The following is an 18,260-nucleotide window of genomic DNA, read 5'->3' as shown; positions in this document are numbered from 1 at the left end:
AAGTAAGTGTTCATGAGAATGGAAAGGCAGATGTCAGTAAACTTAACATTAATCTTTACATGTACTGTTCAGTAACATTTCATTATAAGAAAATAATGTAGCTGATGTGTCCCTTATTTTCATGCACTTAACCGGCAATCCTCTCTATGCCTCAGGCCTATATGGAATAGAGGTTCTTTAAGTTAACATATCTGTCTTCTGTGTGGCAATTTTGCATGTCTGTTACCACAGTATATATCTGTGCTTTCTTAATTCCTATTTTTATGTAACAGCTCTTTGTGCCTGAACTGTAAGCTTACGTCTAGTTCGGTCAGGCTTAAAGATCATTTTTTGGCAGTACAAAAACCCTTATGTTAAAATCCTAAGACATTAATTAATGTATTTCTTGCTTTAGATTCTACGCACTTCTAAAAGATAACTGAAAACAAAATATATGGTTGGTACTAGTGGTAATAGTACTTTTTATAAAATACTATAACATTGAAATGCATAGATTCCATTAAACTCCATATCTTTTTAAGCAATTCAGTTTAGTGAAAGCACATTTAATATACATTTAACATTTAACTCCACATTTGTATTTATTGCAAATTATTTGTGCTTCCCTTGTTGCTATATTGTTAACTCATTTTCACACTGAACAGAACTACTTACAGGAACTACTTCAAATGTTCATGTTGAACTCATTATCAGGTTTTGTAGTAGATTGTAATATTTCATATATTAAAAATATATACAATATTTTGAGTTTGGAAGCTTTGGCGAAAAATAAAATTTGATGCACTGAAAGAAAAATGAAAAAAAATAAAAACATTCAAGTAACTGTTGAAAAGGAAGAACTATCAGTCCTTGAAAGTTCGAATGAGATTCATTACATGAAGAGTTAGAATATGAAACTCCCTGTGCAAATGTTACAACACAGTTCTGTTTTATTAGTACATCAGAAACAAAAGTTGTTCCTCTTAACAGAAACCTGTCTTGTTTACCTATTGCTGTGTCTCAAATCTCAACATTTGCATTGCGTATTTGAAACCTGAGAAAAGTAAACCTTAGAAAATAAAAAAGTCATATAAGTCATGCTGTAGCAAAGGCAGTGTGGAAATAATTTGAACACAATGTTTTTTTGTAAACCAACTCTCTTTAACCCCTGCTGGAAGCAATATTATACAAAATGAGGCTCAACAGTGGCCAAAGTGGCAAGGTCCCCTGTCCCCAGAGGAGGAACAATGGAGATTTCCAGAGCTGCAAAGTTCTATGGATATTCCTATTAATTGCATCCTTTTAGTTCCTATGGCAGATTGTTAACATTCATAAGTGAGTGTGGTTTTAACCCCAGGCAGGAGAATCATATCATGTTATTCAAGCTAATATAAGTAACAAATAAATCAGACTTTCTAAAATCAAATTAGTTTTCTCATAAGTTCCAGGGGAAGAATGCCCCTGAACCATGTATGTTTTCTATCTAAAGTTAAATTGGAATTTGAAGTTAATATGATAGCTTTCATATAAACATATTTTGCTATTGCCTTGCTGTACAGAAAGCTTTAAAGTTCAAAGTAGGCATCTTCACAGAGATTATAGTACTTTTTATTATAGAATATTGATAGGCTCAAATTCTGCACAGGTGAATAAATGAATGGCTGAAGAGATTATATTATTATTATTATTATTATTATTATTATTATTATTAGTAGTAGTAGTAGTAGTAGTAGTAGTACAATTATTACTACTACTACTACAACAACTACAAATAAATTATTATTATTATTATTATTAATAATAATAATAATAATAATAATAATAGTAATCTCTTGATTTAGATGTTATTGCAAAGGATTATTAGGATAATAATAGCATAGGGCCAGGATGTGTCTCAGTAACTCATGCATTGCATTAATTTAGGGGAGACATTTAAGTTAAACAGGATTCTCAGAAAAACAACATTTCATTTCTTTGTTCATGTAAGCTTGAACCAGTTATACATTTGCATAATACACAGTGCATGGTTTGGAAGTCTTTTTCAGGACAAGCTCGGTGCACAGGAAGGACTACTGCAATAGATGCATTGTGGGTTAGCATAAAAAACAACAGTGACTTTCTTAGGAAGTTATTTCCTTAAAGGTGGAAAATCAAGGCTTGAGTAAACAGAGCTCCCAGTGGTTCCTGTTTTAAATACTTATAAAATGCTGCTTACATGATACAGGGGTATCTTTATATTAGTGAGTCTCGTACATTGAGGCATATGAATACTCTTGCCTTTGTCAGAAAATGTACTCTGCACATAGGCACATTTTTAAACACCATTAAAGACCATAAATTGTTTAATAAAAATAAAATATGACCAAAGGACTTCATCTTTGATTTTGTTTTACTTTACACATTAAATGGCACATCATCCACATATCTAAGTAGATCCTTTTAATTCACAATTAATTTTCTACTCATCCTGCAAGTCATGTCATTTGTTTAACCCAAATTAATTTGATTACGTTCTTTACTTAATATTAAATGTTATAATCAAATTAAAAATAGTTTACTCTTTGGACTTTTTCTGAAAGGAATTTTGAATGTAATTGTGCTCTGGTTTTGACCACTGTCATGTTACCCTGTTTCAGATGAAGAAGACCTAGGTTCACATGTGGTATGGCTTGGCTTCTTTTCTTTTTCCTTTTTGTTACTAAGACAGTGATTGTTGTGAATGCATTTCAATCTACACAACAGAGTGCTCTGAACAATATGGGAAGAGAACCCAGTAAAACTGTGTCAGCATATGTGACAGATTCCTCAAATAGGCCATTGCCTGAGGAATGACAAGATGTACCTCAAAAAGACAGTCTATGAAGCGTGCATCTTACTGAGATTGACAGGAAGAGTCAGAAAAGAGGCCTCACATGGGGGGTGAAATTTAAGAGGGAACTAAAATTAGAGAAGTGCTTAGATCGGTCCTGCTACAGTCTTAAATGCTCTGAAGTCTTGACAGAAGAGGCCTTCAAAATTGATGCTGGTTCTTAAAAGACCGTGTTGGCAGGATGTTTTTCAAGGTCTTAAACAGTCTGGGCAGTTATACCATGGAGCACAGCTGAAGAGTTCTGCTGTTCTTCAAATGCACAGAGAGCAAGATGTGCTCATTAATTCGTCTTCATAACACATTAAAAAGAACTGACTACTATGGCACAGGCAATATCTGAGAATCCTGCAAAGACATCTTATCCATTGTTCTTTTGCAAAACCAAATCAAAGCAGTATAATAGTGAAAGAGGTACACAGATGGTCATACGAGCATGATATATTTAATGTTTTATCTCTGACTGGAGAATGTCTACAGAAAAACAAATATACCTTCATAAAAAAAGGAACTTGATTGTACAGACCTCAAGGCTTAGTGTAGAGAAGCAATGATATGGGTTTCCATCAGCTTCCTGTTTTATATATCCCAGGAAGACCTGGCCATATACAACACAGCCCTGCCTGGAATCTGCTCTGCTGGAAATCCCTGGAAGATTATATCACTTCCTTAACTATGATTGATATATTTAGCACAGTATACATATTAGAGTGTTTAACTCTTTCAAAACTATAAATAGAAGGACACAGACATTTTCATAAAATGCCCAAGACAATCAATGGGTCTTATGCTGCAGAACATAGAATTCATTATACAGTCCACTACAGTACCATCTTTCATTCTTGGTTGATTTATTGCAGGAAATCTTTCAACCCTCTCTCCCCTTCTTGTTGAATTTAAAGACTCATACATTTTCATGATTATGGTGTGTGTGTGTGAGGGAGAGAGAGAGAGAGAGAGAGAGAGAGAGAGAGAGAGAGAGAGAGAGTATGAGTTTGTGTACCCCTACAACAGGAAACTGCTTTGTCTGAGATATTTCAAAGAGTGATGAAAATGGTGAATGGTTGTGATTAATGCTAGGAAGAGGTACATGAAATTTTAAGAATGCTGAATAAAGAAACAGTATTCAAGGTAATACCCTGATGATTTTGAGCACAATTCATGACAGGTGCTTTTTCTTTGTTGTTTTTGCACAGGGTCTTGTAGAAGCACTGAGTAGGACTAATCCATAGCATTTTACAGCATTTATTTTGGCCTTTTTTCCCAGTGTTGTATAATTAGTTCTGCTGAAATGAGCTCTTTAAAAGAAAATCCTTCATCTCTAATGCATCACTTACAGACCCTGTTCATCAGAGCTGTAGGGCTTTCTGAAGGGATGAAAAAATGCCTGTCCTGTTTACAGCCTTTTTAAGGGATTTATGAAGCAGGTCAGCCCTTAGTTCCTGTTTATAAGCTACCATTTCTCCATGGTCCACTTTGATAATGCAGTTGAATGTAATGCTAAGCTCATCACTGTTAAAAAAAATCATTAAACTGTTTAGCTGTTTTTTGTTTTTTTACATGGAGTCATGTCCTGAAATTGGTGATTATGATTCACATAAAGGACGGTTGCAGTCAAAGGCAATAGATCTTTTACATTTACATCTACATTCTCCTTTTTGCATTTTCGTTAAATATATATGTGTGTTTTGCAGTTTTATTCTTTTGTCAAGTGAACAATTTACTCCACCAAAGACAACTTCTACAAAGACTTGAGGAGACATGTGATGTGTGTGTGTGTGTGTGTTTGTATTGGGGGGGGGCATTATTATCCCATCACCCTTTAAGTGGTCTCTTCCATGGCTCTTTTAAGGGATTTTAAGTACTGTGGTAAATGCAGAACTAAACAGTTAAGACAACCCAACATTACACTGAACACCTATAGAAGAAAATCAGAATATCTTCTTCAGTACGAGTTAAAATAATAAGGTGATGCAGTTATCATAAATGGTCCTAAGAATTAATATTGACCAAACACTGAATGCTAGCATACACATTGGCAATATAAATACCATTTATGGTGCTTAAATAGTGCCGATAACTATTTATTTGGGGGGATGGGGCGAATTTTTATTTTTTTTAAAGAAGTAGCAGCAAACAGCAATTTAGTGTTCATTGTTTTGATATATTTTTATAGTGATGTACAAGATTAAATATTAGAAAACAAAGTTATTGTGAAAAGAGTTCTCCATTAACATTATAAGGTTGTGTAATTATATGTTTAACGCCCTTCTTTGTTTTATACTTATGTCTTGAGTCTACCTGCCTTTCAAACTGTAATCGACCATCTTCACATTCCCTAGCTAATGTTGCAGTGCCTATTCATAGCAAAAGGAGAGCTGAAGTATTTGCAGCGTAGCTTAAACAAGATCTGTTCTCCTCATTGTAACGCACCTGTTTGATCAACTGTAAAAGTGCCTGAGAAATTTGTCCGTTTAACCAATCAAAATGAATTCATGAGTCCAATGTTAACACAGAGATGCAAACTAAGCATGTTGATGTATGTTTTTCTTATAATATAATAACTATTTTACATCTGTGTTCATTTCTTCTTTGCAATTTTCCATAAATTCCAGTGATACCTTCTCACAGCATGTCTGAAACTGTATTAGGTTTGTGCAGCAAACTGCATTACTCTACTAATATCACACTCTACAGAGCTATCCTTATATGCATTGGTAATACTGTACATGGATTACTGTGAACCTCTGGTGTTTAGAAGATTGCTCTTCATAGTTACCCAAACTAGCAGAGGACAGATTTTTTACTTTCTTTTTTTAGGATAGCCCCTCCGTCATGTTTATTTTCTTCCCTATGGTAACATATCTCAGTCACCATTGCCCATGATCCTTTCTTGCTGAGTGAGGTGGGATTGGAGTAACAGCAAGTTCATGCTGTCAGGGCCTGCTCCTCTGCATTGGATTAACTGGTGTGTTGTAACGGCTCAGGTTCATTTCCAAAAGTAGTGCTTAGGTTGTACAGAAGCAAGGGGGTCTTTTCACTCTCTGTACCAAACCCCTTAGAAAATCAAATTGCCTAATAAATTGATCGTCAAATCCTGAATTTTTGATGGAACAAATTATGATTTAAGCACCAAATAGAGAGGGGGATGTGAAAGCTGACAACAAAATTCAATTTGGTGCCATTTATTGAACGATTAATTAATTCATAATGAATTCATTCATATACAGTTCAACAAGTTGAAAATGGTCATCAGTCAAAGTAAAGTTCAGGCCAGGTGCTCCAAAGTTAAATTTCTGGATCTCATTTAAGTATTTGACAGCAGTAAGGGTGCTGTCCTGAATGACATTGAGGTCTGTCCTTCCCTGTCTGCTAATTATAGTCCACATCATCGCAGATCCTTCTCCATATGAACTTGATGCTTCCAGAAATGTTAAACATGCTGTCTCTATAGACCCTGGCTAAATGTCAGTATAATCAAGACAGGATCTGTATTTGCCAGTTACGACCTCAGTCCAATCATTGAGGTCCCACCTTACATGATCCCTGATTCAACTCCGCCTTTCCTGGATGTATCGGGGCTATGAGAGGCGTTCAAATTAATGTTCGTCCAAATTTTATACATGAGGCCATGGATGAATCATCTGTGTAGAAATCCTCATTCCTGTTATATCTGACCATTATCTTTGACATATGTTTGACAGTTGTGGAATTTCTCCATTTCAGACCATACCGATATGCTTCTTTCAGTACTTAAAATTAAGTGTCCTGCTTGTATACCTGAATTCTAAATGTATGTATACCGGGGGGGAAAATTACCATTTGCAAAAACAAAATATTCAATATCGACTAGACTTATAAAAGCCTGGAGAATACTGTTTTTCATTGGAATTGTAAGCTTTGAGTCCATTTTATCCTGTGTGAATAACAGTTAATCGGTTTATATTTGCGAAAAGCTAACAGTCAAAATCAAGCTTGACAATTCACATACATATGAAATTTGACATGTATTTGCTGTATTACTGAAATTACATGGACAACAAGAAGATGTTCCTGATTCCCTCTTCCAGTTCACTCGAGTGGTGTTCTATGGGATTCTCTACAATCACAACTTTGTCACATGTTGCACTACTAGGTTGGTAGATGTAGTGGCTTTGCATCATAACAATCTATCAATCCTGGCACTACACCGTTGTACAAAATATTACAGTACACACTGACAGCAATGAAGCACCACACAAAAAGCAACAACAAAGTGCATGACCACTCAGACAATCTGGTTCTGGTAGAGATAGGCTCGTCCTAATCTTGGTAATTTAGTGTATATTGAAACTACTTATTAGTAGTAGACTTGAGATAATGAAAGGCTTTCTGTGTGTTTCTTTGTTTAGTTTTTTAGCATTAATAAATACATGAATACATCAGTAAATGTTGCATTATGACTATATAACACAATTGGTATCGCTCTAAAAAAAACTAATATTAAGAGAATGCTTCGATTGTTGCATCGGAAACTGTCAGGAGAATCTGTGCCCAACCCAATCTAATAAGCTTTGTTTCTGCTTTGTCTAGAACTGCACATGCAAGGGCTAAGGGAGACGCAGCAGACCAGGCCGCTCAGGCTGCCTGCCAGGAATCTGAACTTGCAAGAACTGTTGCCAGGGAACTTTCTCCAAGCTTCCATCAGCCAGGTAACCAACAGGACCCACAGGCCAAACAAACACCTCTAAGTGCTGGCACAGCCCTACTGTGCACAAAAGGGATGCTGTTTTTCTGTTTCAGCAGGGTGTTTACCTCATGTCACATACAGTAGCAAGGCCATCTGGAAATTAGTAAGGAATTATGCAGAAAGATGTCTGATTATGGAATATTATTAGCATAAGTAATCTGTTGTGTTTCCTTCGAGCATCCCTTTTGTTTTCTAAGTTATTTTAAGACGCAGCCTTAGATTGAAGAACTGGTTACACACAGAATGAGGTGGAGGTCAGAAGACTCTTATGATACACAGAGTGCTTCAGGAAAAGCAAGGAAAGATAGCAACACTGTGAAGCATTGGGAAGGTAATTGGTTTCTCAGGTTTGGCTCTGATCTGCATGGGAGGACTTCATGTGACAATTAACTCTAGATTCTGAAACTCTGGTCAACAATTGATCGATTCAAGTGGTACTTGATCTTGCACAAGAGATTTTAAACTATTTATCTATCACAAACTAAATCCACAACTTTAAGACACATGCAAATGAGCTGTTGAGACATGTGGATATATATCTGATGAGAGATGACATTGATAATTTTATTATCAATAATACATTGTTGCAGATGATTACCTATAGTAGTTTTCTGTTTTTTGGAAGAGAAGATTATCAACAAAATTATCAACATCATTTGTGATTTTCTGTGATCAAACAGTTGTATTTATTTGAAGGGAGCACACAAACAAAATAACATGACAGAAGCAACATATCAAACACGATGGTGAAATCTCTATTTGCCACGTCCTTTTGATAAGTAGTAAAATAATTAAATATAATATGGTAAATTAAGTAATGGCATCATCTGATACTGCTATAGGCTTCAGAAACCTCTGAACTGAGTGATTCACTCAAAACTGCAAAAGACAGTACCATTAATACCATGAAGTTTTTGTCACTAATGAAAGTGTTATTTAGAATATAGGAGCCTATGCTGATGAAAAAGTATTTTGGGATAACTATATACTGCAGATCTAAAGTTTTTGTGAAGATTTCCTACATGTTTTTGATTATTCCAGTTTGAGGTGAGCACATAACTTCCACAACAAGCACAGCTAAAATTTATAAAAAAGGTATGATATTTATGATATTTAAAAAGACAAATTCCATTGTGTCATCAGTGTCAAACCTTTTTTTATTCTTCATACTGCCTACTTAACAGCCAAAAAATATATATAAAACTAGTTTCCAATTGATAATTGTTTTTCATTTTCCACAGAATATAGTCGCAAAGTTGATAGCTGAGAAAGATTTAATGCCATCAACATGCAAGACTTGCTGAGTCTTAATTCAAAAGAAAGACAAAGTTAGCAGATGTTGCCATTAGTAGCATAGAATTAGTCATTTGTCCTTCATTTATCTGCAGACTCATTCATTTGCTAGAGCTTGGATAGAAAGCAGTACACCATTGTTTGCAACTGAAGACTATCACTTAGGGGTACAGTTTCTGTTTGCCAGCAATGTCCCTGAACTTAAACAAAGCCTTAATTCAAAAAAGAAGAGAGCATCTATTTAGTGTCTGATATGTTTTAAACCATTGCCCCTGTCCATTGAGGAAAGCAGGGGTTTAATTTAACATACAAAAAGAAAGCAATGACCAAAACATAATTATATGTGATACATTTAACTTAATTTCACACTATACAGAACCTGTATTTCCACATTGAAGCTGTAGAAGACAATGTTATATCTTCTAAGTACTGTAACGTCTCAAAGTGCTGAATAGCTCTGAAATAAATATTCTGAGAAAATGTAATGTAAGACTGTTGCTAGTGAAAAGTATGCCACAAGTCACAATGAAGTGTTTGTAGAGGAAACAGAGCTGCCAGCAACAGAGAACGAAAAAGGGTTTCTGAAAGCCTTGTTCTTGTTCTGAATGACATGAATGCTCCCAATATAGTCTGTTAGCTAATTGTCAACTTTGGAAAGAAATACAACCAAAAAACATTCATAGTTATTGTCCACATAATGTTGAAATAGAAATTGACCATTTGAATGTCAGATAATACTAGTACCACTACTAATACAACTACTAATAATAACAATAATAACAACTATCATTATTAGTATTATTATGAATGTGAATATAAATAAAGAATGCACAGTAAATTAGATTGCAGTATTTTTTAGGAAAATGTAAAATCGGTTTATTTTTCATGCATGGATTGCTTACATAATTTTACAAATTCACATAATACAAAGCTTTCACTGTGATGCTCAAATTTAACCATTAATGCCTGTGAAGATTTACAGCTTTATGTATGTGCCCCAGAATCTAGTAAATTCATGGACTGGAATAAATTGTTTCCACTGGTTAGAATGATATATGACCTATATGTAGGGCCCTGTATCTTACGTGACCTGCTTTTTTAGTATCTAGTCATTTTCTCAGAAACGTCATGGAAGGAATTACACTTAGTTTATTGCGTTGTCTGTACTGTGTACCTCTTGCATCATTGTTTGGTATGTTTCTTTATTATCAGATGCATCAGTCTCTTGCCATGTGACACAATCACGGAGCGAGATTTTAAACTTTGAACACCTTTAAGCTGTTACCAGAGATCCTTTAAAACTACTGTGTTGAAATGTGCATTTCATTTTGACTCAGGTGGTAACTTTATGGGTACAGTACAGCCTTCTTATTGTCATTGATTGTACGCCTTGTAGTGTAAGTGGCAGGACCAAATTGATGTCACTCTCTGATATTTCAGGCACACAGATTTATCACTCTCAGATGCATTATGCATTTGGGCACTGGTCACTTAATGCAAAAATTGTACATAAACTATGGATGACACATGTGTGCTTGAAATAACAAGAAGAGATAGAAAAACAAATATGTGACATAATTGAAAAAGTGAAAATGTTAAAATGGCAATGGGCCAGACACATTGCAAGAAGATCAGAGATGGACACAGGAAGCTCTTGAATGGATACCAAGAGATAAAAAGACCTAAAAGACACCCACATAAAAGATGGGAAGATTAAATAATTAACTTTGCAGGCTATGTGTGCATGTGAGTTCCCCAAAAATATTCCTGCTTAGGGTCCCCAATGGGCCAGCACTGGCTCTGCTTTGAAATATTAATTACTCAGTACTGTATATAATGTGATTTGTGTCCCTAATACAATAACGGGAATACTGTAACTGCAAGAATTTAAAGTGTAATATAGAGGTTGCTTCAACGTCAAGCTCCAGTATATTTAGACTCCCTGGACAGTCATAAAACAGCTACTTGCCAAAAGATGCCGTAAAATAGCATGTGAGTAATAGGTTGTCAATGGAAGCCATTTGAGCGTGTACCTCTGTGAGAGCCAGAGGCACGGCCCAGGACAGACCCTGCCTGTTGATTGTGTTGTGGAAAAAGTGTGTAATGCCTGCTGGCGTCATATGGTTCAGGTTTTCCTTCCAAAGGAACAACAAACAACATATCTTCTAAACAAGACAGAGGGATGGACTTAAGTTATCACTTTAGTTTGTGTTCAGAAGATGATAATGATGATGAAGAATAATATATTTTAGTAGTAGTAGTAGTGTTGTTGATGATGATGTTATTTGAATGTAGAAAACACATTGGGTGGAAATCTGTGTATACCCTTACATATGATTTTATTTGAAATGTACAGCTATGATTATTACTTTGATATTTATTTACTTTGAGTCAGATGTGACAATGTAAACAGTGACAATTAAACTCATGTTTGTGATTGTCTTTCCATAAAGAAAGATAGTAACAGTGCAATTTAAGCAGGTTAATCTATTCATATATAATGTATGTGATGATATTTTAGAGTTGATACATTTGGAATAAACAGAAACAGTATGCAATATTTAACATGCAATTCCATATGATTTCAGTCAATTATGTATCTGAAAGCTTTGCATCAATGTAATGTCATCGAAAAACATCTGTATTATATTTTATTTCAAATTATACAGTAATGCAGTATTTACAGCTTGCGCTTGAGCAAAGCAGACCTGTTGAACGGCCATGCATATGGTCAGTGACATCACGCTAATGATGATGTCCTTCATTTTAGTTGTTGAAGGAAAAATACAGACCTGTATGCAACCAATAGTATCTAAGGAGTGAGAACACAGAAAAGACCTGCAGAAACAAAACTTGTTTAGTTTATTTATACCAGCAGGTTTCTGCTTTTACAAAAACAAAATGTATTATGAAAACAAATACTTTTAACCTTTATGGGTGAATTATGCATTAACAAAATGATCATATTTTTAACCAAATTAATGTTATTTTAAAGGGTTTAAGGAAATGTTTTTATTTGTAATGCTTCTAGTTATGAAGGTAAATGGTGAGTTACAACTTGGTAAGTTGCATTTTAATCATTTATCTTTCAATCGCTGACATTCTGTCAAGGTTTTCTACTTCCAGATCCTGTGCTATTATTTTCCATACAGCAGGGTTATATGGAGGGTTCTGTTTTTGTGACATCACTATTTTCAGGGTTTTTTTCCACATTGTGACGTAATGAAACTGCCCGTGGTCGGTATTTCTCCAGCAGCTGTGAGTGATGTCAGACAGAAAGTAGTCTAGAAGACACCAGCAAAAATACAAGCTGCATTGAATAAATTATGTGTGGAATATCAGGATATGAATCATGCTTAGATAATTATGTTAAACATACATATAAGGCTATATTTTTTAGTTCCTGCTCCATGCCATATGACAATTGTATGACAATTTCTATTTGATATTTTCATTGTTTGATTTAAAAGCCAAACAAATTACTGAATTACCAGTGCATAATTGACCGAATAATCAATCAGACCAATTTTTTGGTTGTTGAATGAAATACAATATTTTGTACTCTGAATATCAGTTTTTGTAATATTATATGTGAAGCTTTCTGGATGGTGATAAACTTTATTATTAGACGGTTATCAAATAATTAGCCTGTAGGTTTATTAATATGTATTATTATTAGATCTGATTATTATATTAATATGTAGATCTGTACAATTGGAGTGACTCGACCAGCATCTATTAAAGAGTCAGGAAATTCTAATTTGCAGGGCCCTATTTATATCTACGAATGTACCACATGTGATTTGAAACACAAGAAATATTCAAAATCATTTAGATTTATTTTTTTCTATGCAAATTATGTCAATCAAACCACCAACATTGTCACATTGAGTTGTGTTGATCATGATGTGGATATAGAATTTTAGATTTTGTTTTTACACCACAGGGATAATCAATTTGATGTTCAATTAGACATAGGCATAAATAAACACCCAGCTCTCAAACAATAGTCATATATGCAGAATATGAATACATGTTTTTAAATAGATGATTATTTCAGATAATTCCGTAATGCTTTTCCTGTGGTGTGGAACATATTTTCTCAGAGTTACAATCATTCTCTATGTTTAAATGACTTCATTAATTTCTAGCTTCTTCTTTTCTAACTGTATAAATTATGAATCCTGGAAGGTAGAGAGTAATGAACTGTGATTGGGCCTGTTTTCATACATTAATATTCCTGTCAAACCACCTCTGTCTCATACTACCTAGGTCTGCCCATTTAAGGGAATACTATGTGAATAGTGCTTGAGAGGTTCCATAGAAGTAGCCATGTTTATTGAAAGTGTCTGTCCTTTCCTAATATATCACTCTGCCCAATTTTGCTTTGTGTGAAATAAAACAGACCCTAGAAATGTAGGGCCTTGTAAAGTCATAACATAAAGGTATTGCCAACAAATATACTTATTTTGTATTGAAAGAATGTGCTCTTTTCATTGGGAAAATACAACTGATGTCTACAAACATTTCCGATGGATGCAACCTCATCAGTGCTATGTAAGGAATGACTTTTGTATTCATTCAAAGAGACCTTGAAAAGTTGAATGATAATAATCTAATACTTTTCAACAATTTGTAAAAACAACCAAATAATTGACATATCTATGGAAAGCTATAATATATATCATACATCAGCTTTCTGATGTATTTGATGAGCAATAATTTAAATGCAAAAAAATGAAGAAATGTCTGTCTTGGTGGAGGTTTATTAAGTGACATTAATCAAGCTATATTAGGCTTGTGTATGTCCTTAGTATCAGCTAATGGATACATAGCTGAAATCCCACAGAGCTTGATGCAAAGTGGATGTGTGCCGGGGCGTAGGGGGTCAACAAATATAACTTAGCGCTCAGTTCAGAGAGCCGACGAGCAGCTGTACATTCCTTAAGTTCACCATGCACAGAAGAGCTAGCCTCACAGCATTGCATCAGAGGAACACCATATCTTAAAATGAATCAAGTGTGCAAAGTTATGGACGTACAGTATAGTAAAATCTTAGTGCTAGAAATTACAGTTGCTTTTTCGAAAATAACCTCTGCCCTAATTAGTGGCTATATATATATATATATATATATATATATATATATATATATATATATATATATATACACTCACCTAAAGGATTATTAGGAACACCTGTTCAGTTTCTCATTAATGCAATTATCTAACCAACCAATCACATGGCAGTTGCTTCAATGCATTTAGGGGTGTGGTCCTGGTCAAGACACAATCTGCTCAGTTACTGGGATTTTCACGCACAACCATTTCCAGGGTTTACAAAGAATGGTGTGAAAAGGGAAAAACATCCAGTATGCGGCAGTCCTGTGGGTGAAAATGCCTTGTTGATGCTAGAGGTCAGAGGAGAATGGGCCGACTGATTCAAGCTGATAGAAGAGCAACTTTGACTGAAATAACCACTCGTTACAACCGAGGTATGCAGCAAAGCATTTGTGAAGCCACAACACGTACAACCTTGAGGCGGATGGGCTACAACAGCAGAAGACCCCACCGGGTACCACTCATCTCCACTACAAATAGGAAAAAGAGGCTACAATTTGCACAAGCTCACCAAAATTGGACAGTTGAAGACTGGAAAAATGTTGCCTGGTCTGATGAGTCTCGATTTCTGTTGAGACATTCAGATGGTAGAGTCAGAATTTGGCGTAAACAGAATGAGAACATGAATCCATCATGCCTTGTTACCACTGTGCAGGCTGGTGGTGGTGGTGTAATGGTGTGGGGGATGTTTTCTTGGCACACTTTAGGCCCCTTAGTGCCAATTGGGCATCGTTTAAATGCCACGGCCTACCTGAGCCTTGTTTCTGACCATGTCCATCCCTTTATGACCACCATGTACCCATCCTCTGATGGCTACTTCCAGCAGGATAATGCACCATGTTACAAAGGTCGAATCATTTCAAATTGGTTTCTTGAACATGACAATGAGTTCACTGTACTAAACTGGCCCCCACAGTCACCAGATCTCAACCCAATAGAGCATCTTTGGGATGTGGTGGAACGGGAGCTTCGTGCCCTGGATGTGCATCCCACAAATCTCCATCAACTGCAAGATGCTGTCCTATCAATATGGGCCAACATTTCTAAAGAATGCTTTCAGCACCTTGTTGAATCAATGCCACATAGAATTAAGGCAGTTCTGAAGGCGAAAGGGGGTCAAACACAGTATTAGTATGGTGTTCCTAATAATCCTTTAGGTGAGTGTATATACTAGTAGGACTACTGTACCATTATATATATACATATCAGCACTAACCACCCTCAGAATCCTGTCTCATTGCTAATCTTGGTTTCCCTGAAAATAAAATTGTCCTTTAAATATTTAAACCTAATCTATGTAATAGCAGCCGAATGTGCTTTCTGCTACACAAGAATGTCTGGTTAGAACATGTATTTCATTCTGCATACATAACATTTCATCCCCAATATAAATACATAAAGTATTATTATCCATGTCATACTTTTGCATACACTTGATTTGGAAAATATTATATTATTCTGCATTAGGAGCAAATAAAGCATCTTTGTATTACTATAAGCTTCATAGGATAGAGAGTTCATTAAACATGTTCAGTCTCATTTGGAAACATAAGCTTTTATCTGCATGTTCAAAAGGAAAGGAACCATAAAATATAAAGTAGTGGTCAATGATCTTAGGTACTGTAATAATAATGACAATCATATTCAAATGTTTTTAGCAAAATAAGTGTGGTAACGTGTTTTAAAATAATCATTATTAATCATTATTTTACTTTTAATACACACAGGCACATTTTCCTCACAATAGTAACTGATGTGAATTGCCAAAGACGGGGGTGAAACTACACTTTATTTGAATAGTGAGATGGTGATACCGTTTACACAGATAACTCAGTTTCAGTTTACAAACTTCAAATACTTCCTTATCAGTACAATGGTGGTAAGGTTTCAGAGAAAAATAAAAGTTTAATAATAGTTGGGTAACAATATGTTAAGTCATTATTTTAAATGGAATTTCTTCATTTGAAAATATACAGTTCTGGAATTCTCCCTTCTTAGACTAGAGACCCAAGTTACCATATTTCTACACCCCTCGAACGTTGCTTATTAGAAGTACCATTGAAAACACAGAGTCTAAACCCTTTATCACACTGTCACCAGACCACCGGCTGCTCTCCAAAACAATAAACAAGTCTGCTATTATTTAGTGCTATTGATATTGGAAAACACTGAGAGAAACTTTTGTGCAGGACTTAGTTGTTGAGTCATCAGCTCCCTGGTCCCAAATGTTTAATCATATTGACTTCTTAGTAAAGAAGCTTCTCTGCCAAGTTTAAGATGTATTTTAAACCTACCTATGGGATGCTTGCTGGGAGTTCTCAACAGATACATCGAGTGTTATAGATAAGGATTGAATGCATTTTAACACTGATGGAACAATTTTAGAATGCCTTATCTTCAGTTCATTTGGACTTTTAAAATCCCAGGTAGCTTCAGGAAAGACCTGTGTAATATAACTCCCATCCCAATTATCTGGAAAATAAGGCTCAATAAGCAGCTCTGTAAGACGTAATTGTATTTGAATATCTGATGATGTGCAGTCACAATCACATCAGTACATGTGACATAGCCTTCCATAAATTATACTTTATTCTCATGCACAGTATCATTAACAGAGACCCAGTGGAATAGCTATTCTGAGACAATAAAATGACTCTGTCTGAAAGTAGAAGGCACAAGTGTCTATATTCCTTGTTTATGTATTACATTTGGTCTTTTTTATGTAGCTAGTACCAGATCCCCTCTTCTACTAAATCATTTGTTGTCATTCAAAATGGTTTAACACAAAGCAAGAAGAGAACAGCTCAATGTAGCTAAATTAATCATATGTTTTAAGTACACAGCCATGTAAGTCCTTGAAAAATGTAGACACAAGGAAGTTCACCATTAATAGTAATGTATGTAACCAGCTGGTTGCTGGTGTTAATGAGAGCAGTCTTAGCAACCTATGATTTTAATTTGCTGACCAGTGATAATATACAGCAAGGTCTTGAGAAACCAGTGTTGTTTTCTTCAATATTTGTATGCAAATAAACGAATGATAATCTTACTGCACGCTCTCCTTTTGTTATACTTTAGGGTTGTATGTGACATGTAGAGCTTAATCTTTGTTATTTGCATTTTCTGCTTTAAGAGGCTGTGCATTTAGTTAGCGCTGAGGAATATGGTATTGTGGATAGTGCCCTGGGGTTGTTATTCTTCAGTCTTATGACCTCGTTTTCTATACAGAAAGCCATGTTTCAGTCATTAGAGATTCTCATTGAAAATCCAAGATTTTTATGACAAGACAAGTGTAGTAACCTAATTCTTAAAGACCACGGACTAATTTATTTAGCTCCTCCTACATTAGTTGAGTAATGTATCTGGTGCTGAAGGGGATTTTCTGTTGATTGCATTTGGCATGCATAAACCCAAACATGCGTCTGCATAAGTACAGTGAGGGAAAAAAGTATTTGATCCCCTGCTGATTTTGTACATTTGCCCACTGACAAAGAAATGATGAGTCTATAATTTTAATGGTAGGTGTATTTTAACAGTGAGAGACAGAATAACAACAACAAAACAAAACAAAAAAAAAGTTATAAATTGATTTGCATGTTAATGAGGGAAATAAGTATTTGACCCCTTCGACTTAGTACTTGGTGGCAAAACCCTTGTTGGCAATCACAGAGGTCAGACGTTTCTTGTAGTTGGCCACCAGGTTTGCACACATCTCAGGAGGGATTTTGTCCCACTCCTCTTTGCAGATCCTCTCCAAGTCATTAAGGTTTCGACACTGACGTTTGGCAACTCGAACCTTCAGCTCCCTCCACAGATTTTCTATGGGATTAAGGTCTGGAGACTGGCTAGGCCACTCCAGGACCTTAATGTGCTTCTTCTTGAGCCACTCCTTTGTTGCCTTGGCTGTGTGTTTTGGGTCATTGTCATGCTGGAATACCCATCCACGACCCATTTTCAATGCCCTGGCTGAGGGAAGGAGGTTCTCACCCAAGATTTGACGGTACATGGCCCCGTCCATCGTCCCTTTGATGCGGTGCAGTTGTCCTGTCCCCTTAGCAGAAAAACACCCCCAAAGCATAATGTTTCCACCTCCATGTTTGACGGTGGGGATGGTGTTCTTGGGGTCATTCCTCCTCCTCCAAACACGGCGAGTTGAGTTGATGCCAAAGAGCTCAATTTTGGTCTCATCTGACCACAACACTGTTCATTTAGATGTTCATTGGCAAACTTCAGACGGGCCTGTACATGTGCTTTCTTGAGCAGGGGGGCCTTGCG

The 18,260-nt window shown here is 35.6% G+C and overlaps 1 protein-coding gene across 2 annotated transcripts in view; it reads left to right on the top strand.

The window, feature by feature from the left end:
* LOC136767369 (junctophilin-1) overlaps positions 1-18,260 on the top strand; it is a 52,383-nt gene that overhangs the window by 22,487 nt on the left and 11,636 nt on the right. For both annotated transcript variants that reach the window (XM_066721142.1, XM_066721139.1), the window contains exon 3: positions 7,418-7,536. In XM_066721142.1, coding sequence (XP_066577239.1) covers positions 7,418-7,536 — 119 coding nt within the window. The remainder of the gene's footprint in view (positions 1-7,417; positions 7,537-18,260) is intronic.

The sequence above is a fragment of the Amia ocellicauda genome, chromosome 2 (assembly GCF_036373705.1).
Source record: "Amia ocellicauda isolate fAmiCal2 chromosome 2, fAmiCal2.hap1, whole genome shotgun sequence".
NCBI classification, from domain to species: domain Eukaryota; kingdom Metazoa; phylum Chordata; class Actinopteri; order Amiiformes; family Amiidae; genus Amia; species Amia ocellicauda.
The sequence above is the reverse complement of the archived record's forward strand: the minus strand, read 5'-3'. Positions and strand labels throughout refer to the sequence as shown.